Source organism: Pteropus medius, unplaced genomic scaffold (assembly GCF_902729225.1).
Source record: "Pteropus medius unplaced genomic scaffold, Ma_sr-lr_union100, whole genome shotgun sequence".
Classification (NCBI taxonomy): Eukaryota; Metazoa; Chordata; class Mammalia; order Chiroptera; family Pteropodidae; genus Pteropus; species Pteropus medius.
In genome coordinates this window covers 6,170,409-6,196,302 of record NW_024348242.1, presented here as the reverse complement: position 1 = coordinate 6,196,302, position 25,894 = coordinate 6,170,409, and the positions used below count along the sequence as shown (strand labels likewise).

Below are 25,894 nucleotides of genomic sequence, written 5' to 3'. Positions count from 1 at the left end.
ACTTGGATGCCGCCTCCTCATCGTATTTCCGTCGCAGCTCCAGCAGCTCTGTCTGTGTGGCCTTTAGCGCTGGAAGGAAATAAAGAGCCAGGGTGAGGTCACCTACCCCCAGGGAGGCGAACCTACTGCTTCAGGGCTGGAAAGGCAGAATGAGGCCTAGGGGAGTGAGGGAAGAACTTTCTCTTGCCTAGAAGTGGCAACAGGTAGCAAGTTTCCTGCTCCCAGCGCAGGGATTCCCAACTCCCCGGGCCGTGGACTGGTACCGGTCCAAAGCCTGCTAGGAACTGGGCCGCACAGCAGGAGGTGAGCGGCAGGCGAGTGAGCAAAGCTTCATCTGCGTTTTGCAGCCGCTCCCCAGCACTAGCATCACCGCCTCAGCTCCACCTCAGATCATCAGGCATTAGATTCTCACAGCAGCATTGGTCTCTGGCCAATGCACTAGAGGGCTTCAAGCTGGCGGGAGGCACGTGCAGTGACCAGGGTGGGGAGGGCAGATGAGATGACCCTCTTTTAGTATTTGAATCTCAGGAGACCCAGACAAGAGGAGGGGCTGTTTGTCCAATGACCTGGGGTAGGAGGCCCCCAACATCCTCAGGTCACTCCAGGACCTGGGTGGGGCCATCCATCCATGAGCTCGCGCACCCTGAGGTCTGGACCTGGTTGGGGAGGGGAGAGGGAGGAGCAACCAGGTCAACAAATAAATGTATATTATAATGAGGGATTTCTCATTAAATTCCAGATTTCTGATTTCTCTAGAGAAACTGAAGGGATTGGCCATGTCGGGCCATAAGGCAGTGCCTGTCCAGTGCTCAGCAGCAGCTACCTCTTTTAGACAAGGCCCCACCCTTCCCTACTGCTTCCTGAACCCGACTGGCTTGACTGTGTGCCGGGCTGCTGAGGGTCCTCCATCTACCACCCCAATTTAATTCTATCTCAAACCCTCTCTCTTCAGTAGCACGGCCTCCAGGGACTGCAGCTCAGACCCCCGTTGGGTAATATGGGTCTTTCCTCTGCCTTTCCAAACTCGTTCTTTCCCTCCTCATTCTAGAATACCTGAACCTGTGTTCACAGTGTCACTGAACGTAGTGGCCCTGTCCCACTCCTCCACCTTGACTGACAGGGCTGGGGCGCTGTGTGAGGGCCGGTGCCGCGTGCTAGATACGTACCTGAATGTAGGACTCTGATCTTCTCCTCTGCCTCCCCCAGTCTGGCTGCCAAAGTGATCTGTACTTCTTGAAGGCCCCTGTGGAGAGATCGGCCCTGCTCATGCCAGCTCTGCTCACATCTATGTGGATGAGCCTTGCCTGGGCCCCATGCCGGCTTCCTATTCCCCTTGACCACTCCCTGTTATCTGCACCTCTATCTGAACCACAACACATGTCCTTAAACGTGACATTCAGGCATTTGGCTGCCCTGCTGTTTGCTGACGTGTGACCCCCATTATGGCTGGCAGTTAAGTTTCTGGCAGCATTTTCGGGGGAGGGCTACAGTAGCCAGTGACCTTGCCTATCTGGGCCTCAGTTTCCTCATCTGTAAAATGGGGCTTCTGATGGGGTCTGTCTCCGTGGGTGCTGTGAGGCATGCTCAGTATGTTACACAGCACCTCGTGTCCCCTCAGTATTGTTAGTTACTACTACTGTCCCGGGGAGGCATTTTTCCCCCTCCCTGTGGCAAGAATTCGGGATGCCCAGCCGGCCCATTGGGGCCTAGCTGAGCAGAGAAAGAGGGGCCCTTGCTGGACTGCGGGAGGGTTTCGGCAAAGCCTGGGCCTTACACTGCCTGGCTCAGAGACTCCCCGCTTTATCTCTGAATGCACATCCTGCAGCCTCCTCCTCGCTCACTCCACTCTAGCCACACTCACCTCCTGCTGTCCAGCTGCACCAGCCATGTTCCTATCTTGGGGCCTCTGCACTAGCTGTTCCTCTGCCTGTAATGCCTTCTCCCTATACACCTGCCAGCCTCACTCTCTCACCTCTTTGGGGCCTTTCTCGCCTTCTCAGTGAGGCTTCCCCCAACATTCTCTTTAAAACTTCAGCCCTCCGTCCCGTTCTCCCCCTCCCCTGCTTTGTTTTTCCTCACAGCCCTTATCATCATCTAACACAGCATCTACTTCATCTGATTCATTTGTGTCTCCCTTACTAGAAAGTAAACTCCAGGAGGACAGAGAGTTTTGTCCATCTGATTCACTGCTGTGTCCCTAAAACAGTGCCTGCCACAGCAGATGGGTCCATAAATATGTGGAATGAACAAAAGAAGGAATAAGTAAATAAATGAAAGGATAAATCTAATGACCACCATAAAACTATCCTAGAAATGCCCCGAGAATCCAGGTATTACCACGGCACCAACCATAAGGGCAACCATTTGCTGACAAGCACCGCTCCGTGTGAGTGCTGGGCTAACATGTACAGCATTATCTCGTTTCATTCTCATAGAAGACTAGGAGTTGACACCACCTGTGATGGTCAGTGTTACGTGTCCACTTGGATAGGCTACAGTACCCAGCTACCCAATTACACACTAATTTAGGTGTTGCTGTGAAGTATTCTATAGATGTAGTTAACACCTACAATCAATTGATTTTAAGTAAAGGAGGATATTCTCAATCATGTGGGTCGGTCTCATCTAATCAGTTGAAGGTCATAAGAACAAAACTGAGGAAGAAGAAATTCTGCCTTGAGATTGCAGCACTAACTGCTCCTGACGGTTTCCAGCCTACTGGATAGCTCTACCAATTCAGACTTGCCAATCGTGTGATTTAAGTTCTTGAAATACATCTCTTAATTAATTAAAAAAATTCTACTGGTTCGTTTTCTCTGGAGAACCCTGACTAATAAACCAACATTAGCCCCATCTTCTAGATGGGGAAACTGAGGCTCAGAGTTGACCTGCCCAGGGTTGGTCACTGAGCTGCTCAGGTGGGGCTTGAACCTAGGTCTATGTCTCCATCTTCAACCTGCATCTGGATTCCCCAGGTGTTCTGGGCAGGGGTGACTTTCCCGGTCCCACATCCCAGCCAGGTGAGGTAAGCAGGAGGAGTCCTCCCGTTCCTCCTCCACTCACTTTTGTTTCTCTGTCTCATTTCTATGCAGCAAAGTTTCTGTCAGGAGGGCTTTGCCGGGAGTGCCTGGGAGGCGGCTCCCCTCGGTCAGCGTGGGCCCGGCCGGAGACGTCCCCTCTCTCTGCTCTGGAGGAAGGAAAATGAGGGAAAACACCCATTGCTGAGAGCGGTGTGACAGCCAGAGCTGCTTTCTGCAAAACAGATCTATCAAAAGCACTGTGAGAAGAATCAATTTCCCAGACTCGGTGTTGGAGAGAGCACAGCTGTTGGGATCGGCCGTCACCGAGGTCTGCCGGGTTGCAGCCACGGCAGGTGTGTGCGTGAAAGTCAAGTTCCCACCGTGCCAGCCTCACACGGCACACCCAGAGGCTTCCTTTGCCCGCTCAGACCTGTTCCTGCTTCCTTGGCCTTATTTTTTTAAAAAGTCGTGATAAAATATACATAACATAAAATTCGCTATTTTAACCATTATAAAGTATATAATTCAGTGACATTTAGTATATTCACAATATTGTGCAACCATTACCAGTAATTCCAGAATACCGTCACCACTTCAAAAGGAAACCTGTCCCTATTAAACAGTCAGTCCCATTCTCCCCTCCCCCAGCCTCGGTAGCCACCAATCTGCTCTCTGTCTTTGGATTTGCGTATTCTGGACATTTCATATAAACGCAATCACAATGTATGTCGTTTTATGATTGGTTTCTTTCACTATGTTTTCAAGGTCCATCTAGGTTATAGCATTATTGGGCCTCCATTCTTTTTTACGGCTGAGTAATATTCTATTTTATGCATATACTACAATTTCTTTTTCCATTCACTCGTTGATGGACGTTTGGATTGTTTGCACCACTTGGACATTGTAAACAGTGCTGCTAGCACACACTGGCGTACACGTTTTTGTTGGAGCGCCTGCTTTCAGCTCTTTGGGGTATATGCCTAGGAGCAGAATCGCTGGGTCACAGGGTAACTCCAGGTTTAACTTACTGAGGAGCCACCACACTGTTCTCCCCTCCCCACTGGTGATGACTCAGAAGCTCAGTCATCGCTCGCCTCACTGCAGGTGGCCCGGGGCAGGGCCCAAGTCAGGCCCACCTTTGCAGGCCCTGTGGTGGCTCATCCTAGTGTGTGCCTTTGGTGCTGAATTCGCTGTGGGGGAGAGGGTGCTCAGGGACAGCTGTTGAGGGTGGGGGCTCAAGAATTCCAAAACCTGGGCTCCTGACCTTAGAACCCAGGGACTCAGTTAAGTTCTGTCCTGGTTATTAAACTTCTACTGTGAGCCTGGCACAGAAGGGTTAGTGCAAAGCTGGCGGTTTGCAGCGCGAGCCCCTTGAGGGGCTGAGAGTGGTCAGGGCCTGGCTCGTTCACACACACGCGCGTGTGCAAACACGCACACATACACGCACTGGGAATTTTCTAGATACTGGGGCCACGGCAGTGAACAAAAAGACAAAGTTTGACAATCATGGTGCAGAGTGACAAGTCCTCAGGGAGAGATGCAGCGCAGGGCTGAGGTCAAGAGCCCTTGGTCTGAATCCCCACTTGGCCACCTGCTGTCTCTGAGACTTGGTTTCCCCATTTGCAAAATGGGGCCTCCTCAGGAGGTTGATCCAGAAGACAGTGAGATGCTGTGTGAACAGCACATGATGCAGAACAAATGCTCTCACGAGACAGTTCCCACAACCACCATACAGAAGGAAGTTCGAACTCCAGAGGAACCTCAGAGGAAGGAGTGACAATTCTGCTGGGGGACCTCAGAGGTGTCTACATAGGAGCTGGGGGTGAAGAACTGCTCATTCCTGGCTTGTCAGGCAGGATGGCTGGGCAGGTATTTCAGGTACAGAAACAGAGCTGGCCAAGTGCTGTATTTTAATCGCCATCAGTCTCTGCCCAGGGCCGGGCACACGGTAGGTGTTCACTAGTTACATGGCAGGGGAGTGGGGGCTGTGAAATGGGGTGTGTGTGAGGGTGGGCATTTCCTGAGAAGCAACTTTGTGTCAAGCTTTCATCTGACAGGCCTCAGCACATTTTATTCCTGACAGACCAAACCTGGTCCACTACCCGTCTTGTAAATAAAGTTTTATTGGAACCCGGCCACACCCACTCACATACATATTTCTATGGCTGCTTTCATAAAGTTGAGCGGTTGCTACAGAAATTGTATGGCCTGAAAATCCTGAGATATTTATTCTCTGGCCTTTTATAGAAAAAGGTAACCTTGCAGGTCTCTGAGGTGAACCCTACTCATTCAACCCTTAGACGAGCGACCCTTTACTTGATGCTTCCCTTCTTCACTGTTTCGTTCCTTCCCAGTCTTTCTCACCACCTAAAATCTGAAATATTTTACTAATTTACTGGTTGAAAATCAGCCTCTCTCTCTAGAAGGTCAGTTTCGTTCCTGGCTGTGTCCTCAGTGCCATGGTAGTGCTTGGCTCGCAGCTCAATAAATACAGAAGAATCAGATGATCATCAATGGCTTTCACACGCCTGTTCCCTCCCTTGCCCATGGTGACCTCCAACTTTACCATACACAGGTAACCACCACGCTGAATTTTGGTCATCATTCTCTGGCTTTCAAACATTTTTATCACAATAGATGTATACCTAAATATTTTTAGCTCTGCTAGTTCTTGACTTGTTTCATCTGGGGTTGAGACAGTGCTGTGTTCACTATATCCTGTTTCTCCCTTCTCCGGGGCACACAGCCAGACTGCATTTCCCAGCTTCTTCTGCAGCGGAGTGTGGCCATAGGACTGAATTCTGGACAATGGGATGAGGTCAGAAGTGATATGTGCGCCACTTTCATGCCTGGAGTGCATAAACCTTTGTGTGACCCTCTACACACTTTCTCTGCCTGTTGGCTGGTTGTCAGCTTTCACTCTGACTCTGGATGTCTCAAGCTGAAAATGATAGGACCATCACAGTGTGGGTCCCTGAGTGACTGCATGGAACATCCCCTGCAATTCCCCGCCCTTCAAATGTATTAAGCCTCTGGGATTTGGGGTTGATCTGTTTCACAGAAGGGTGCCATCTCGCATCTAAAATCATAAAGTGAAGCTCCCTGTGTCCCCAGGGTGGCTGAGTTTGGCTGCCAAACACCCAAAGATCAGTTTATTATGTTCATCCTGTGAAGGCCTTTTCAGTACCTTTGGAGCTGAGGAGCTCAGGGTGCCTCTTCCACAAGGCGTGGAAGTCTTGCCGTGGCTGCCCGCTGGGGTCGAAGCTGGGGGGCTGCAGTCTGTCGTCTAGGTTGCGCGCTGCCTCAAACACAGGCCCGGGGTCTGCAGAGAGAAGAGGCCAGGAGTGGTGGTGGGGGCTGGAGGACGCCCAGGCTGAGGCTGTGGGGCCTGGTGGGTCCTTCCACAGGGAGCAAGGGTGGGGGGACCATTCATGAGAGCCACCTGGAGTCACTCTGATGGCTCAGGGGAGCAACGTGAACTTTCTGAATTATGAGGAAGCAGCTTTCTCCAGGCACCTGCCCAGAGGAGTACGTGCCATTCCCATGGACGTGGGGGCCCCATCCAACTGGAAATAGTAACAACTGTCACAACAACTGCATTTTCCTGAGTCTACAATTCCATCTGTGGCAGCCATGAGATTGTGTCTTACATGCCTCCAGCCACAGGGAACATCACTGAGCAAGGACTCTGCTCTGAAATCCATCACTCTGAGGCCAGCCTTCCCACAGGTCTTTCTAGACAATGCCTGCAGACAGCAAACGTAGAGACAGACCTGATCCTGGGGACGTGGGATTGCTCTGAGGGTAGAGAACTCCTCCATGGCCTTGTCCAGGGCTTCTGTAGGCTGGCTGTACATGGTCTGGATGCTTCCACCCAGTTCCCCACCTCTCTCAGCTCCCTCCAAATTTTCATTCACCTGTTTCCCCGCCAAAGCATCCTTGCACACATAATCCTTGGGGGTGCTTCTCAGTGGACCTGGACCAACATATCATTTGGGACATGCCGGGCTGATAAAATAATGGCTTTTCTGAAAATGCACACCTGGATGTTAGATGCTTCCTCATTTCCCAATAGCTAAAAGGAGGAATGTGCAGGTCCTTCTGCCTGAAATTCTGTTGCCTCTTCTGCCGTCACCTAACGAGCACTTCCTCTTTCTTCAGATCTAGAATCCAGCACCTATTCTTCCAGGTGGCTTTGGCCAACTCCCCACCTAGGGCAGGTACTAGGAACACCTGGATGATGCCAGAGATTGGTCTGGCATCATCCAGGTTACAAAGCCCATCTACGGGAACAGGTTCCCATGATGCTCCCAGCATCCCCTGGTCAACTCATTTTCACAGATGAGGAAACTGAGGCTCAGTGAAGCCAGGTGACTTGCTGAAGAGTGGAGGTGAGATTTAAGTCTGGATCTTTCTCTGATGCCACAAAGGCTTCCCGTTGCAGTGGTGTAAACATTTTAACCCCAGTAGCTGCAAGCAGGTGTTCATGCGGGTCCCAGAAAGCCAAGTCCCCCTCATTCCAGACCAAGGGGACTGGGTCTGGTCCGCAGTCCTTTTGAATGCACAAGAGCCCTCACTCTTCCTGCTTCCTCCACCAGGGTCTGCCAGCAAACACTTGGCCACTGCTCTCTGCTGGGGAGCAGAAAGATTAAGAGCATGGACCCTGGAGTTGGATCCCTGGGTCCTGGTCTAACTCATACTTGCTTCTTGGGACTGCTGTGTGACCTTGGCAAAAAGACACTAATAACTCTCTGTGCCTCACCGTAAAAGTACCTACCTCATGGGGTTGTAATAAGGATCCATGCAAAGTGCTCAACATGGCGCCTGGCACTTGGTCAGCTGAGAACAAACGGAAGCCCTGGCTAGTCCTGCCTTTCTTAGCTCCAGTCACACTGCCTTCTCTCAGTCCCTCGAATGCACCTTCCCACCCCAGAGCCTTTGTACAAGCAGGCGCATCTGCCAGGAACACCCCGCCCTCCCCTACCCCTTTCAGCTAGTTGATGCTTATTCGTCTTTGCAACTCAAATGCCGCTTCTTCCGGGAGCCCACCTTGACCAGTCAGTCCTCCGATACGAGCTCTCCCAGCCACCTGCACCTTTCCTTCTCAGCGCTCATTGTACTTACAATTTTCATTCATTTGCAAGTCCAACTAATTAACACACTGGACTGAAACTCCACCACCAAAGCCGGGACTGCATCTGTTTCTGCTCCCTCCCTGGACCCCTTGTGGATGAATGAAACCTGACCCAGTCTGACCCAGTAAATATCTGCCGATGGAAGAAGTGGAGCAGGGCCTGTACGCAGGGCCTTCAGGTCTGGCTGGAACAAGGTTGATTCTGCATTTTCTCTCTCCTCCTGCCTGCTTTAGGCGGTGGTAGGCGCGGACAGTGGGTGTTTGTGCCGAGGTAAGCAGGTGCGCGGGGAGGCCGCCGTCTTTCCTCTGTCAGCACTCCCCCCACGGTCCATCATTTGCGGGGCCTGCTCAGCGGGGTATGCCATTATGTCTCCCCGGGCTGATGTAATTATACATTGACATAATTAACCCAGCAAGCGCATTAGGCAGGCCAGCTAAAAATTCATCTATAATTATTTGTTGTGTGCATGCTAATGAGTCCATCTGCACTGCCTTTGTACAACACGGACAAATTAATTTACAAGTCTGGATTTTTTAATAAGTTCAAAGAAACGCTTCCTATTGTGTCCTGGTTTCTGAGAAAGGGAGAAAAAGGCGATGAGCACTTGCCGGGGTCAGGGAAGTTAGATAAACACGGGAGGGTGCAGCTCCACCAAGCGGGCCACGGAGGGCCACGCAGGGCTGGCTCCGGTTCCAAGGAGGTGGAAAAGACCCAGCTTGTGGCTCCCGGACTAGCTGGCCACGAGCTGGTCCAAGCCAAAAGATTATACTCAGGTGATAAATGATGTCACTGACCCCATTCCCGCGGTCATGGATTACGGTTCTGTTCTGCTTGGAGGTCCTGCAGGTCACTCCGTGCCACCTTGTGCGCTCTATCCAGGGGAAGCTGACCTCAGCTGGCCCCTGGGGAGGCTGCAGGAGTGGGGTTGGGCAGACACTCACCACAGGTTCAGCAGGTTACAAGGCTCTGCCTTTTCACCTTCGTTTTCTGGTATGGGGTAACACATGGCAGTTACCGTCACAGAATCTGAAGTCAGCTCTGGATCCAAATACCTTGGGGCCTTGAGCCTCAGTTTCCTCACTTACAAAGTGAGAAAAATATAACAGTTCCTACTTCCCAGAAACTACTATTCGAAGATTAAAAAAGATACTGAGAGGCAGTGTGATTTAAAGGCCTTTGGACAGTTAACCTCTCGGAACCCCAATTTTCTCATGTGTTAAATGGGGCAACATGTGTAGAGTATGGTTGCAAGTACTCAGTGAGAGACCGTGTACAGAGATATGCACAGTGCTAGGCGCACAGTAGGGCTTGCAAAGTGTTGACTGGAGGTGGCACTCCTGGTCTTGCGGCTTTCTGGGCACTGATTGTGCATGGTGACCTCTGTGGAGTCTCGAGATAAGATACGGCCTCATGTATTCTCATCAGACCCTAAGAGATCCAGAATCTAATAATCCTGCTTTGAACACCACTCTAGGATCCAAAGACTCCAGGTTAGAAAGTCACACTGGGTAGGGACCTATAAAGGTAATTTGTGCAGCATCCCCCATCCCAGTGCACAGATAGGGAAAAGTGTATTCTAGTGATGTTCCTGAAGTCTGCCGGTGAGTTGGTGGCTGGGCCAAGAGGGCCCTTGGGCTTCTTCTTCCCACAATCTACTGCCTCCTGGGTCCTCAGTTTGAAGGAGAAGGTGCGGGGGCGCGTTCAGATGACTCAGCCAAAGTCAGGCTATGATGAGTCCTAACAGTCAAAGTACTTTAAGTGTTTTAGAATTCGTTTGCTCTTTACCTCAGCACTGTGAGGTAGGTACTGTTGTGTCCCATTTTATAGATGGGCAAACTGAGGCACGGGGGGTTAAGTCACTTCCCCAAGGTGAGGCCTGGTAAGATAAGGTAGATGTGGCTATCTCCATTTTCCAGACAAGGAAATGAAGGCCCAGAGAGGAGATGTCAGGTGCCCAAGGTCACTGAGCTCAGAAGTGGCAGAGGTGGGATTTGAATCTAGGGTGCCAAGCGACTCTTGCCATGGGCCAAGCTGCCTTGAGCACAAGACCGAGGGCTCTGTTCTTGGCCTTGCCACCAGCTGCTGTTACCTTGGACAAAGCGCCAGCCCTCTCCGGGCTCCCTATATAAATTCCTGTAACGAGCATATCCCAGGTGCACACGCAATGCTGGATGCCATCAGGTAAGGGTGGGGACCTGCTGAAGTGAGTGCTTCTGGCCTTGGGTCTTTGAGCCAGGATGCTCGGGGAGGGTGATTATTAAACGCCTTCACAGCTGAATTTGACACAAGTAGTGCAAACATTGTGAATCCTCCAAATTCCGAAAGCCACCCTCAGATAAAAGTGGTGGGGACCCTATGACGCCTTCGGGGGAAGTCACTTAGGCCCCCTGAGCCTCAATTTCCTCATCAGGAAAACGGAGATGACAAGAGGGCCAGTGTGCCGGCTGTGCAGGGGTTCCACGAGCATGCCGAGTCCCAGCGACAGTGCCCGGCACCAGCAGGTTCGGAGTGAGTGTTGCTTCTATTCTTACTGTTAACAATGTGTGGCAGCCACAGAACGTGCCACCAGCTCTCCCTTCCAGAGAGAACCTCCTGCAAGGAGATGGCAACCGTCTCCAGGGGCTGCACGTTCCAGTCCACTGCAGTGTCCGCCCAGAGGCCACACTTGCCTGGGGTGCTCCCAGCCAACACCTGAGCACGACAGGGGCAGGGCGGCCACTCCTGCCAATGCGGAACGGGCGACCCTTGTTGTATGGACTGAACTGTGTTCCCCTCAAATCCATATGTGACCCCCAATCTGACCATGTTTGGAGATGGCCTTTAGGAGGTAAATAGGGTTAAATGAGGTCCTAAGGGTGGGTCCTTATAAGAAGAGGAAGAGACACCAGAGCTCGCTCTCTCTCCATGCACAGAGGAAAGGCCATGTGAGGACAAGAAAGGCCACCTGTGAGCCTTTCCAGAAACCAGCGCTTTCCAGAAGAGCGCTCTTACCAGAAACCAACCCTGCTGGTACCCTAATTTGGACTTCCAGCCTCCAGAATGGAGAAATACATTCCTGTTGTTTAAGCTCCCCGCCCTTCCCGGTCTGTGGCATTTCCTATAGAGGCCTGACGAGATGACTGCATCCTGCTTTGGCAAGCCCTGTCAGCTTGGCCAAGACTTTCTCAGGGCTGCGCTGCTGCCTGAGGTCCCTCCTTCCTCTCTCCCTTCCCAGGTGTCAGACCAGCATCGCCATCTGAAGGTTCTCCCTGCCTCCTCCTCTCCCTCTCCTTCAACCTTCCCAGGCATCCCCTGAATACACCTCTTGCACATCTCATGCTATCTCGGTATTGTTCTGCTTCCAGAGGACCCAAAGGAACATGTGACTATTCTTTTGCCTCTTGGAGCACCAGATTGAAACAGATTCTCCCTCCGTACTTTCAGAAGGAACCAGCCCTGCTGATACTCTGATATTGGGCTTCTGGCCTCCAGAACCACCAGCCTCGATTTCCATTGTTTTAAACCATCCAGTTTGTGGTAATTTGGTATGGCAGCCCCAGAAGACTAATACACTGTGCTCTGGAAGCTAGACGTCCAAAGTGAAGGTGTTGGCAGAGCCATGCTCTCTCCATCTGTTCCATGCCTCTCTCTCAGCTTCTGGTCGTGCTGGCATCCTTGGCATTCCTTGGCTTGTAGCAGCATCGCCTCATTCTCTGCCTCCATTGTCACATGGCATTCTCTCCGTGTGTCTCTTTCTCCTCTTCTTCTAAGGACTCCAGTCATACTGGATTAACTTGCTACATTTGCAAGACCCTATTTTCACATAAGGTCACATTCACAGGCACCAGTGGGAACACAATTCAACCTATAACATATGGCAACTGGGTACAAACTATGAGAAAAGTAGCTACCAAGACCCTCAGGTCTCACAGGAAGGAAGTCCTCACTCAGGTCTAGCCTACTTCCCTCCTGCTGCGCCGATTTCACCTGTTGTCCGCAGAGACAAGCCCATTCCATAAGAGGAAGCAGCAGGTCCTGGGCGCTGGTCCTCCTGCATTTTCATCCCCTCCAACTACTGAGGAATTAGGCTGTGGGCTGAGCAGGGTGCCTGCTCTGAGAAGTACACGGCAACGACGATCACTTACTTCCCAGTATTTCCCACTCTTTACTTCTTCACCCTAGCGCAGAGTGTGGAATTCCTAGATTTTGTGGGGTACTGGTAAACTCATTTCTTCCCAGAAATTCATGGAGCCCTGAGCTACACCATTGGGAATTTGATCAGAAAGGAAAAAAAAATTACTAGCATCCAGAGAACTGAAAGATTCTGCCAAATTACATGTAGGTAAAATGCTCAGCTGTGGCAGCTGGCAAATCCAAGGGTTTCACACTTACTTTGTCTAATGGTATTATTTGATGCATCAGCTAAATGTCACTGGCTGCTCTTACAAACACAAATTGGAAGAGAGAGAAATGACAAAGATCTTTAAAGTGTTTGAGAGCGGTTTCTCAGAGAATCTGATGATCATGGGGGTCTAGGGGCATCTTGCTTTCATTCCTCAGCTCTCCCTTGGGGTGTCTCTGTTGGGGGCAGAATAATGCCCCGGCCCAAAGATGCCCACGTCCTCATTCAGAACCTGTGAATACGTTATGTTACATAGTTAGAAAATTAAGGTTGCAGACGGAAGGCAGTTAGAGGCAGAGATTGAAGATACTATGTTGCTGGCTTTGAAGATGCAGGAAGGAGCCAGGAGCTAAGGAATGTGGGTGGCCTCTAGCAACTGGACAAGGAAAGGGAATGGATTCTCCCCTAGAGCCTCTAGAAGGAACAAACACAGACCTGCTGACACTTTAATAACCCAGTGAGATCTATTTTAGACATCTGGTCTCCAGAACTGTAAGATAATAAATGTCTGTTGTTTTAAGCTACTAAGTTTACAGTAATTTGTTACAGCAGCAATAGGAAACTAACACAGTCTCTAAAGCAGCCATCTATTCATCAGTACATTTTTACTGAACACCTACTATGTGTTGGACATCATTTCTTCAGTTGCCAAATATTTTTCTGAGCACCTACTGTGTAGCAGGGAAGTTTCTGGGCCCCGGAGATATAGCAGAATAAGAATTCCTACCTTCTTGGGGCTGACAATCTAAAGAGAGATGGACAAAAGACAAAGAAACCAATAGCAGTAAGGGAGCTGAGAAAAAAATAAAGCAGGGTCAGGGCAGATAGTGGTCTGAGGTGTGTGTGTTTTCTGGGACAATGGTGCTAATTGAGGTGGCCTGGCAGGGGAAGGTCTTGTGAAGGAGGGGACATTTGAGCAGAGCCCTGCAGGAGAAGAGGGAACCAGCAGAGCAATGAGGTAAAAGAGAATAATCTAGACACAGGAAACACCAGGAGAAACAGCAGACTCTCCTGAGTGACTGTCTCAAAAACACAACTTAGCTCGATCACAGCAACTGACCCATTTTGCTGATGAGCCTGGGTGACTCTCGGGGCCAGCTTCACCTCCCCTCCCTGCAGGCTGGTCTGGGCACAGCTGCCATGGGTAGTGGTTGGGTTTTTCAGCAGGCTTGGCCCTCCAAACACTAGTTTCTGGCTTTCATCCCCCAAACACCAGCACCCATCCATCCTGGAGTAGATGGGGCAACCAGACCCACAGAGCTGGGGTGTGGGGTAGACGAGACCCCCACCCCATATCTTGAGCCAAAAGTCCCAGATACCTGACATTTCTTTACCACCCTCCCACCACCACATATGCCAGGCACTTTGCATGTATTTATATCTCATTTAATCGTTAAAACAACCACATGAGAGATAGCTATCATCTCCGTTTTCCAGATGAGAAAACAGGCCTAGCAAAGGGAAGCTGCTTGCTCAAGGTCACCAAGCTAGAAAAAGGCAGAGCTGGATTCGAACCCAGTGTGGCCCAAATGCCAAACACTGGTATACTCACATTGCAACTTCTGCTGCATTCACCTGCCCCCCAAAGATTACCAAATTGATATCTGTCCTTATGTAATTTGATGTTTTTTAACTTAAATATATTTTAAAGGAGTATTTTGTTTCACTATTATAAATAGATAATTGGGATCCTGTGTCATTAATAGAAGGTGCTTTAACCATAAAAATAAACACAAAGAAAAAACCAACCCAATAAGAAAACCAATATTATTAAACTCTAGTTAGATCTCATTGTCTGCCCAAGACCGTGAGCCTAAGGCCAGCCCTCCCTTGGTTACAAGGGGAGACGCACAGGTGTCCTGTAGATGTCTGAGACGCTCTAGCACCTGACTGAGACATCAGAAGGAAACAGAAAGGTGATACCTGGCACGCGATGTGTCCAAAGTTTCAGTGTTGCGCCAGGTACATCGAGGCTGCTCCCTATGTCAGGTGACCCCACCACTTGGGAGGGTGCTGGGTCCCACTGAATCCCCTGCGGTGTCTGGCAAGCCTCACATTGCAGTGTCAAAAGTGACAGAACATCCCGGCAACTCCGCGTCTGGAGCCAGGGGGCCCGGGTTTTTGCCGGGTTCAGCATTTCCACCGGAAACCTTTCAGTTGCGACCCATAGCTGCCCAGAGCCATGAGCGAGACTTAAATTTCCCCTACTTCACTTCCACAATGTACAGACAGTCGATATATAGATGAGGGCAGTGGCAGCGGGAATCAAACGGCCTGAGATACAGCCTGAATAAAAGTGCCAAAAACAGGGGACCCCAAATCAAAAGCGTTCGACTACAACAAATCCCTTGGATTAATTGAGCACGTTGGCAGACACGGAAGATCAAATATGAACCATCTGAGGTGGCACGTCCTGACGGGCGTGCAGGAGGGGGAGCATCATTAGGAAGCAGAGAGCCTCTGTCTTACAGCCATCAACCTGCTCTTTATGCATAAATTGCTTAATAAAATGACTAATTCATTTTGGTTACATTGGATCTACACCCCTAGGGAATACTGCGAACGGACTTTTAATACTACACCAGGCTTTCCAAAGGCACTGTCGGACTACAGGGATAAAACATCGTCTATTCCATCTTCCACCACTAGCTGATGCTGTTGGTGTTTTTTAAAAAAGTGTCTAAGGGGGTTAGGTGGGGAGAGCCCGCAATCTAGAAGAAGCTGTCTCATTCCTCCCACTGTGTCCATCTGAGGGAAAGTGGCATTCGGAGCTTTTTTAGGAAAGCTGGAGCTGCAAAGGCTGTCCGAGAAGCTGTTTAGAAACACATATATGCAGAAGTATGCATACGCCCCTCCAAAATACTTCGAGACAGAAGCCTTCTCCCATCTGGGCCCTGGCTCCGGGTGCCTGTGTGGGTGGGAGGCTCAGGCTATCGACGGCGGCAGTGAGAATAACTTTGATCCTTTAATTTTTGATAGCAGATGGGGTGCGGGGCCCTTATACACAGCTGTGAGCTATACGTCTGTCCACCCTTTCTTCCCTCCATTGCCAGGGCGGGCTGCTTCGGGTCGGGGTAGTGGGGGTCTCCTGGCTTAAGCTTGGATGGAGGGGCTGGAGAGGGTCTTTCTTCTCGGCTCTGGATGGTGATGGTGATAACAATACTACCAACAATTAACAATGGTGGCCACTGTCTACTGAGCATTTACTATGTGCCAGACAGTCAGCTAAGGACGTTACACCGTTCACCTTGTTTAATCCTCACGGAGGTACCAGGAGGTAAGTGTGCTTTTCCAGAAAGGGAAGCAGAGGCTCAGAGAGGTAGAGACAGTTACTTGAGGACACTCAGCCAGGAAGCAGCAGAACAGGACTCAAATCTATGTCTATTATAATAAAAGTAAAGTTCCCACAGATGGAGCTGCACAGAGTTCCAGGTGGGTGGGAACGGCGTCTGCTTTGCTCAGCATTGTGCCCCTGGTGCTGGAGAGAGTGCCTGGCAAACAGCAGGTACTCATATCTGTTGAATGAATTGCATGGGGCTACTACTCTGGGCCAGGCACCATGCTAAGTGTTCTCCATTCTCACTGAACCCACCCAAGAGCCCTATAATTAGGTGAGATCATTACCCATATTTTACAAGAGGGGAAACTGAGGCTCAGAAAAGTCAGGTGTATTATGGAAGGCAAAACGGCAAAACAGGCAATGGCTCCACTCTGTTGCAGGGCCCTTCGGCCCGGAGTCCTGCTACAGCTCCTCCTGGCTTCTCTCCACCCCCTGCCTATGGAGTTCTGTCTGCTCTCAATGAAATTCCCCATCTGGAAGTCCAGGCTCTGAAGCCCTGGGCCAGGAGGACCAGGAGTTCTTGGCTAGTGAGGGTAAACCTGTTCCTCCTCTGGGTAGTACATCTGCATTTCCGCAAAGGGCTCGTCCTCTCAACCCACTGGCAGCAAAGACCCTTAGCTGGTTTTCACTCTTTACAGCTCAAATATGCACTGGTTTTGCCCAAACCCTTTTAATTTTTAAACTAGTCTTGCACCTGGGTTAGGAGCCAGGGGTCTAGATTCAGGCTACACTACTCCACTGTGTGACCTTGGACAAGTGGCTTGACCTCTCTGAGCCTGCATTTCCTCAGCTGCACAGTGGGGGAGGATGGCAGCACTCGCCTCCAAGGGGGCTGTGGGTATCAGTGAACTTGTTTCTGGAAGGGACTGAGCACACTGCCCAACATAAAGGAAACACCCTGGAAACAGTCCCACAGGATGGGAGCTCATGATTTCATGCTTTAAAAGCCAATTCAAAGGCAGTCCTTTCTGAGACTCTTCCTCTAGCTGTCCTTCCTTGAAGCCCTTTTTCTGCTTGTGTTCTGATTGTTCACGGGGCTCATGCACACAGTAGGCACTCAGAGAATGAGCTGATGGAAAGCCACAGGCGAAATGCCTATCCTCCCTTCTGAAAGGGAATGGCAGCTTACTGAGTGCCTACTGGGTACCAGTATACCAGACGCTTTGATTTAATACTCTTCCAACACTTGTCTACCAAGAGTAGTAAAATTTAGACAGGCGGCCATGGGGAAAGGTTGTTCCTGGCAGAGGAAATGGCATGGGCAAAATTGTGGCAGGAAATGGTGGGACAATGCCTTCTAAAGTTATCTACCATCTTTGAGAAAATCTGCCATCACTAAACTTTTTTTACGGGTTAAATACTCTTTTATGTTACCCTTTGGTGATCCCCTGACCTCTACAGGACCAACTGAGCAGAGGCATATGTAGGGAGGAAGGGAAGGAGGTGAGGACAGGCGGAAACAACAGTTACTCATTATACTAAAATCCATATTTCCTGTATCTGTGAAGGTGGCTTAACCACTAGATGGCGGTAGAACTAGTCATTTGGGACAAACACCCAAGTTAAATTCTTAACCTCTCACTACTTCCACTATTATACATTTCAGATGGTTCACAGTTCCAAATGTTAAAAAATTAAGATCACAAAAGTACTAAAAAACTATAACTTTGAGGTGAGAGGAGATTTTTAAAATATGACATGAAATCCAGAAGCCATAAAGCAAAGGTTTAGCGAAACTCCCTACTTTCTGCAAACGTTTGGCCTGCTATGTACTATATAGAAGAGACATTGTAAACAAAGTTAGGAAACAAAAGGCAAACCAGGGGAGAAGATATGAAACACATTTCCCAGGACAAAGGTTAATATTCCCAATATACAAAGAGCATCTGCAAATCAATGAAATCTGATAGAAAAACGGGCTAAGGGTATATGAACCAGTGATTCACAAGAGATTAAATATAAGTGGTTCACAACATACAAAGAGATATTTAGTATAACTAATAAATGAAGGAATGCAAAATAAATCAACAAAGAGAAAAAATTCACATTCCTTCTGACCACTGATCCTGAGTTTGCAGGCAATCCAACATATTTTCCTTCCCAAATTTCCTTCCTCGTCCTGAGAATTTTAGCACAGCACCAGTACGCTGTGCGTTCCTGAGTACCCTAAATGCCCAGTGTCGGAGAGGGAGTTCAGTAAATCATAACACAGCCACACAAGGGAGTGTTACACACAGTGAACCAAAGTTACTCAGGATTTTTAACCACAGGGAAATACGGGTGCTTGTGCTTCATGAAAGAAGCAGGATGCAAAATGGTACATGTAGGATGAATGACTATTTTGAAAAAGTACATGGGAAGAAGATCAGAAAGAAAAACAACAAAATGTTCCCACTGCTTTTCTAGTAGGTAGTTTTCCCTTCTTTCTACTTTTCTGTATTTTCTGAATTTGACAGCGTGCATACATGACTTTTACAATTGGGGAGAAAATTTTAAAAACCTTAAATAGCATAAAGCATTTTCATATTCTACAGACTTAGTAACCTTGTTGCTTAAACCGCTCACCTCACATCCTTAACAATTGACAGAACTTTGTGAAATCAACAGTAAATGCTTGTGACTCTGTAACTTATACCCTGATGTCAGCTTTGCCGTGGGCTACTGATTATTAAACCCTCCAAATGCTTTCATGCATAGCACATCAAATCCTCATGTTGACTTATGAGCAGGTTCTATTATTATCCTTCTGCTAAAGACACAGAAACCAGAGCTCAGAGAGGTTCGGGCCCCTGTCCAAGGTCACACAGCTCAAAAACAGCAAGCTGACAGTCCCACCAGCTGTGTCTGACACTGTAGCTCGAATGCCTAAGCTGACTAGCCTTCTGCCTCCTGAAAGGAGCGGGGAGAGAAACGCCTGTCAGGAGTTGCCATCTCCTGCATCTGATTTTTAAAAACCAAAGTAAAGCAGAAAAACCATTCTGGGGCACTCACCTCTCTTTCATCTCTTCGGCAATGTTCCTTGGCCCGCCCTCTTACTTGTGCTTTTCTTGTTTTTCGTTTTTTTGTTTTTGCTTTTTTGCTTTTAACTAATCACTTGGTTAACAAGTTAGCTTTCTAAAGCTTGGGTCGGTACCTAGTGATGCTATGAGCACGAGAAAGAAATCAGCCGTCCCCGATACAGAAGTCAAAAAGGTTTAAATCAAATCATCCTCCACAACAATGACATTAATTATGCTTTTAACACGTTTTACTGCTTTTTTTCTCACTTCACGCCACATCTGTGTGAACAATATCCAAAAGATTTACGGTTTTCTTTCGTAATTACAGACATACAGGCTGCACACTTATCAAAATACTTGCTGAGCAATCATGCTATATTGCATTCTCCGCCAAAGATTTGTGTTGGCAGCAGTCATTCAAAACAAAAATGTTGAATCAGGATTTGTGTAGCTTCAGAGGAGGGGAGAAGTATTTCGACAAATAATTTGCCTGTCAAGAAATATAAAAACAGGAGAGTGTTCATCCTGGCAAATTTTCCAGGAGTGTTATTTTTATAGAGGAGGTTGGGGCCGTGTGTGTCGGGAAGACAGCGAGCCTCGCTCTGAGCACCAAAAACACTTCTGACATTTGGTTCTTGTGTCTGAGGATAAAATTTAATGAGAACAAAAATATGTCTTCCTAATTCCCCTAAGAAATCATTAAAACATTTTGTTTTTCTTAAATGTCTCGAAAATGAATTAGAGCCCTAAAGGGGCTGTTCGTATGGCACGTCTCCATCAGTTAAGGCTCCTCATTCTCTAATGCGGTGACAGCTGGGGACGTACGTTTCCCTGTCCCTCCATTTCTGAGGAGTCGAGTTGGGAAATCAGATGCGTGGAGTCAGCACCAGGCTTAGAATGACCCTTTGGGGAGAGGGGCAAGAGAGCACGAGGACTTGGAAAGCTTCTGCCTATCTTGGGAGCGCTCGTGGCGGCCCCTGGCTGGTACCGTGGTCCTGGCCCTGTGATTGTGTTAACAGATGTGTCTCCAGAAAGATAAGGGTCCCAGAATGAACCCCAGAAAAAAATGCCTCTTTTCCAAGTGAGGGCTGTAAGCCCCTCCTCATCCCCAAGCACTATAATCGCTGGGTTTGCGACAACAGGTTGGTTATTTGAGCAACAATCTGGTTCCCTCTGCCACCAGAATGCACGCTCCCTGAGGGCTGGGCCCGTGTCTGCACTGGTGGGCTCATGGTTATGTTCCCAGTATCACACAGCATGCACTCAGTAAATATCACACAAGGAAATAAGTATGTGACAAGCAGAGGGCTTGAGGTGAAAAAGTTCCTTTTCATTCAAATAACCCCTCCTCCCCTTTCTGTATCTGAGTCTTAGTTCTAATACATTCGATGAACAATTATTAGGTGCCTACTGTATATCGGGTTCTGGGTATACAAATTTAGTGTGACTTAGTCTCAGCTAGAAGAATTTCACTTCTAGGAAAGCCAGAAACACATGATGATCAGAGAGGCTGATATTTAGTGAGTGCTGCTCTGTCCTGTGCACACTGATGCCTCCTACAACCACGTGAGGCAGGTTCTGATATTATTCTCAATTTATAGAAGAGGAGACTGAAGCTCAGGGATGCGATTTAATTCATCCACAGTCACCCAACGAGTAAGCGGTATAGGAGGATTCCAACTCAGGTCTGGCCTGGGGCCTAGAAACACAAGCCCCTCTCAGTGCTGCTCCCTGGTGCTGCAGGTGAGGTACTACGGGGCCAACGAAGGAGCCTGGCGAGGGGACTCCAAGGAGGCACCTTTGGGGTCTGTACTGAGTCATCCTCCAATGTCATTTGTTGCCGAGACTGTGGGTCCCAAAGAGTTGAAAAGGGTGGGAAATAAGGGTATATTTTTCCAAAAAGTTTTCCAGATAACTGTGATGGGGGTGGGGACATTATAAACAAAAAAGCTGCAAGAAATGCGGCCTCTCATTCTCTTGGCCATGTGCGTGGTGTAGTCCTCAGGGTGATAATGACCTGAGCTACAGACACATGGCCATCTCAGTCTCATGCTACGCAGCCTTGTCCTCCTCTGGTGGGGATGGGGGCGGGGCACAGAACCCTGAGGGCCGTGCTGTCTAGCTCTGGCCATTCTCCCGGCCCAAGCATTCTCACTAGGAAACCCATGTGGCCATGCCGCTTTCCCAGTCAGGGCAGAGCGCAGGACTGGGGAAGGGCGGGTGGAGACTGCAGACGCCTCTGCAGTGGGCTGGACGCTGGTCCCAAAACATGTGTCCACGTCCTCATCCCTGGAACCTGGGAATGTGACCTATTTGGAAAAAAGAGTCTTTGCAAATATAACTAAGTTAAAGATCTCGAGATGAGATTGTCCTGGAATATCTGGGTGGGCCCTAAATCCAATGGCCAGTGTCCTTAGAAGAGAAAGGAGGGGGAGAGTTGGGACACAGAGACAAAGAGAGAAGACGGCCATGTGAACATAGAGGCAGAGATTGGAGTGACGTGGCCACAAACCCACCCTAAATACAGGATATCTCATCTCAAGATCCTTCACTATTTATATCTGTAAAGATCGTTTCCAAATAAGGTGACATTCTGAGGTTCTGGGTGGACATGAACGTTGTGAGGACACGATTCAGCCCTCTACAGCTGCCCAAGACAGATGGAACAAGGGACTTTCCCATCCTAAATGGAAAGATCCCACTAGTGACCTTTATTTAAAATATAAATGACTCTGCCTTATCCATGGCTTGGCTTAGAGTGGGGTCTCATTTTCCTCTTTATAAATCCCCAGCCCCAGTCACCCCCGCACAGCACTGACTCCTGCAGCTGCACGGAAGGACACAGGGAAGGATTAGAGGCTGTCCGGGTAGAGGGAGTTAGCACAGCAGGGTCTCCGCCCAGCTCCGCCATAGTTAAATCACTATGACTCCCTTTCTGAGTCAATAAATGAGAAGGTGGCAAAGGATGGGGCCATTTTAAAAAAAGGGAAACTTTTTACAGAAATATATCTATCTATTTTAAGTATACAGTTGAATGTTCTCGAACTGATCACACCTCTGTAATCCACACCCAGATCAAGAAACAGCCCTCAGCACAAGTTAATGTTTTTTAAAATAACTGAAATTCCTGTAACATAAAATTTACCATTTTAAACTGTATAGTTCAGTGGCATTTAGTACAATCATGATGTTGTGCAAACACCAACTCCATCTAGTCCCAGAATATTTTAAGCACTAACCCGTTTAAGCACTAACTCCCCTCCCTTCTGTCCCAGCCCCCAGCAACCAACCACCTATCTGATTTCTGTCTCTATTGCCTATTTTGGACACTTCATATAGATGGAATCCCACACTATGCAGCCTTTTGTGTCTGGCTTCTTTCATTTAGCATAATGTTTTTTGAGGTTCACCCACATCGTAGCACGTGTTAGTGCTCCACTTTTTTTTTATGGCTGAATCATATTCCATTGTATAGATAGACCACATTTCATTTATCTGTTTATCCACTGACAGACAGTTGGGTCGTTTCCTCCATTTGGCCATAGTGAATAGGGCTGACAGGTTAAACTTTGCATGTCTTCATATTGTGTGGGAAGAGTCATATAGCACATGTTCTTCTGGGTTTGGTTTTTGAGGTTGGCTGCACCACACTGAAGGACACTTTTGAGGCCTTTCCTCCAGTGCCCTCTGCTGGCAGGAAGCACTGGGTGCCATTTGTCCTTTGTGGTAATGGTAGGGGAGTTCTGGCGGACAAGATGGACTTCACGGTCCCCTACGAAGGTCCAGGTGGAAGACCTCACGAGGAGCTCTCACCCAGCTCCCTGGCTGACACTGGAAGGCGGTGGGGTAAGATGGAGGAGCCATGTGGGGATGTGTCACAGCAGACTGGGTGCAGAACCCCTCACCCACCCCCACAATCCCACCCGTGGAGGGCCTGGCCTCACCCAGGAGTCTTGGCCTATCCCCAGATCTGTAGTGATGAAGCCCCTGTGCAACGGTCCTAGTGGTCATTTCTTGTCAATTATTCAACTATGGAGTCCAAGCATGTCTTACCTGGTGCTTCAATTAATTGCTTGTAAACACTCAAGAAAGCAGCCTCAGCCTCCTGACTTCTTTTACTAAGGGCCACCACCTTTGAAAAAAAGAGAAAACGTCATCTGTAACCATGGCATCTCAGTCTATAAGCAAATTTGATCATTTTCTATTTGTGCAAACATGGGGGGAAATGCAGGTTAAAAGTATGGAGTTAGAAAAGTCTGGGTTCACATCCCAGCTCTACTGTATTCCAGTTGTGACCTTGAGCAAGTCCCTGCCTCTCTCTGATCCTTAGTTTCTTCCTCTGTAAAATGGGAGTAAATAATAGACCTACTTCCTAGGCTCATTGTGACAATTAAATGAAGCTGCATAGAAGTGCTTGGCACAGGGCCTGGCACACAGTAGGTTATTAGTAGCTACTATTATTATTCTTGTTATTAAATGGCAATGCTAGAGGTTCAAACGTGGCACATGTTTTGAGGAAATGGGGAACAAACACATCTGGGGAATATTTCTTGCCACTGAAAATTAAAGAGAAATTGTTAAGTCTCTAGTAGGATATCAAAGAGCTTCGACATACATCAAGGATAAAAGACTGTTGTAAAATAGTTCCTGGTATACCAAAGGTGTTGAATAAATGCATTCTCACAGATGAATACATAGGTGATGGAATTACCCAGTGGTGAAGAGCTACATTCACGCACTCATTCTTTTGCTCTTGGACATTTTTTGTTCTGCCAGTGAGACTCTGCAAGATGCATTCGGGCGAGACATTTCTGGCTCTGAATTCCAAGCTCTGGCCTGACAGCTGCCTTGATACTGGCTCTTGGTGGCCAGTGCCCTTGGCTTAGTCCTGGGCCTTGCTGGCACATGGCTGGAGTGGGCTCCTGGCACCCACAGGCTACCCCTACCTCCTTGAGGACACTCTGAGATGGATGGAATGGCTTTATTCTCTCTGGCACTGACATACCTCTGCCCCTGGTGCCAACTTCCTTCTATCAGAGCATGTACTTGTCAATCAGCCTCTTTTGGAGTTGGGTTATTCTTATGAATCCCAATGATGCTAACAGGGGGTGTCTGCTCCTCAATTCCTCCCCCTGAAGTAAGCTCTGGGAATGTCAAATCCAAGTGGGCTGCACCAACTCTAGGTCCCATCTGACATCATCCTGGAGAAATGGCAGGGGCCAATTCTGAGACAGTCTGTTCATAAGCAGTCAACCGAGGCACAGACCCTAGAGACAGGCCACCTGGGTTCAAATCCCAGCTCCACCATTTACTATCTGTGTGTCCTTGGGTAGGTAGGTCAACTTTAATTCCTGTGCCTCTACTTCTCCAGCTGTAAACTGGGGATAATAATATGTCAACCTCTCTCAAAGGGTTGAGAGAGGATCAAACGATTTAATACATGTAAAGAAAGTCCTTGCAAAACCCCTATACATGTATGTCTGACCCCTTCTTTCCTGTTATGGGTACAGGCTCTACCCAGTGCTGGATGGTAAACCTCAGCTGTGCTCATCTCTGGTCTCCTACAGAGACTACCTGAGAAAGGCCGCACCTCCACCTGCAGCAGTGTACTTTGGGAAGAAAATTCAAAAATCACAGCAGTTCCTCTAAGGCTTCCAATAGGGCAGCCATGAGGCTCATGTGGATACTGAGCACTTGAAATGTGACAAGTCCAAATCGAGATGTGCCGTGAGTACAAAATTTACACCAGATTTTAAAAAGTTAGTTCAAAGAAAAGAATGTACAATAGCTCATCAGCATTTTTTATATTGATTATATGTTGAAGTGATAACATTTTAGATATCACGGCTAAATAAAATCTATTATTATTGTTCATTTCACCTGTTTTCTTTTACTTTTTTTTCATGTAGGTATGATAAAATGTAAAAATATACCCATGGGTCACACTGCATTTCTATTGGACAGCACAGCCTGAAGGCTTTAAAAGGTCCATGGTGTGTTTGTTATTTAGGAGGGGTAGAGATAAATGTATGGCGGATGTTGAGCAAGTGATTTTTAAAAAGTCAGTTACAAAAGCTCCTTGAGCTCTCGTTATTCCAAGAACAGTCTCTGATCTTTCTCACTTCCAGAGTCTCTCATTCATTCAACAAATATTTCCTGAGGCACTGCTATGTGCTAAGCACAATAGGCTGAGGACTCAGTGATGAATAATACAGTCTCAAGCCCAACCTTATGGGACTCCCACTGGGGAGACTGACATTAAAGCAGATTCCCCAGATAATTAATTACAAGTGCTAAATGCTTCAAAGGGGCCTTGAGAGTGTATAAGTAGGAGAGCCTGACCCAGTTTGGTGGGTGGAAAATAAGGAACTGTCTCCCCAAGAAGGAGTTGATGGTGGCAGAAAGAATGTTTTAGAATCTAGGCAAAGGGAAAATCACCAGATGTGGGCAGATTTTTATTCTTGCTGAGATGGACAAGACACAGTTCCTGCTTTGGGGACTCACAGGGGAGTGGGAGACACAGCTACGCCCAGGAGAAACTGCAACATGGGAGGAGGTGATGCAAACACTGGGGACTCCAGAGTAACGTAAGGAGGGGGCGAGCAGTTCAGAGGCTGGGTGTGGGGCGTCCCTGATGGATTAATAGGAACAATAAATGTAATATTCAGAGTTTACCATGTGCCAGATGTTCTTACAATATGTGATGATCTCTCTCTCTGTGGACATAGCAATCACTGAAGGTAGCTGCTGTCCTTATCCCCATTGCGCAGATGAGGAAACCGAGGCACAACGAGGTTAAGTAACTTGCCTGAGGTCACCAGTTACTAAATTGTACAGCATGATTCATGCTAGGTCTGAGGGTTCAAGTTACTATTGTGAATCCAGATGCTGGTCTCTTTCTCCTGGATAGAAAAACCCTCCTAGCCAGTGGGGACAGCTGCTCAGGATCCATGTGGACGCTGCTGTCTTGAGATGTCATCTATGGCTGTACCAGGTCAAGGGCTGCTGTGCTGCCCGCT

General features: G+C 48.4%; 1 protein-coding gene across 1 annotated transcript in view; it reads right to left on the bottom strand.

Moving 5' to 3' along the window:
• The window catches only part of CUX2 (cut like homeobox 2), a 225,555-nt gene that overhangs the window by 29,980 nt on the left and 169,681 nt on the right, over positions 1–25,894 (bottom strand). The window contains exons 4-8 of the mRNA XM_039879446.1: positions 22,929–23,007; positions 6,208–6,342; positions 3,064–3,187; positions 1,167–1,243; positions 3–69 (exon numbers count right to left, since the gene is read on the bottom strand). Coding sequence (XP_039735380.1) covers positions 3–69; positions 1,167–1,243; positions 3,064–3,187; positions 6,208–6,342; positions 22,929–23,007 — 482 coding nt within the window. The remainder of the gene's footprint in view (positions 1–2; positions 70–1,166; positions 1,244–3,063; positions 3,188–6,207; positions 6,343–22,928; positions 23,008–25,894) is intronic.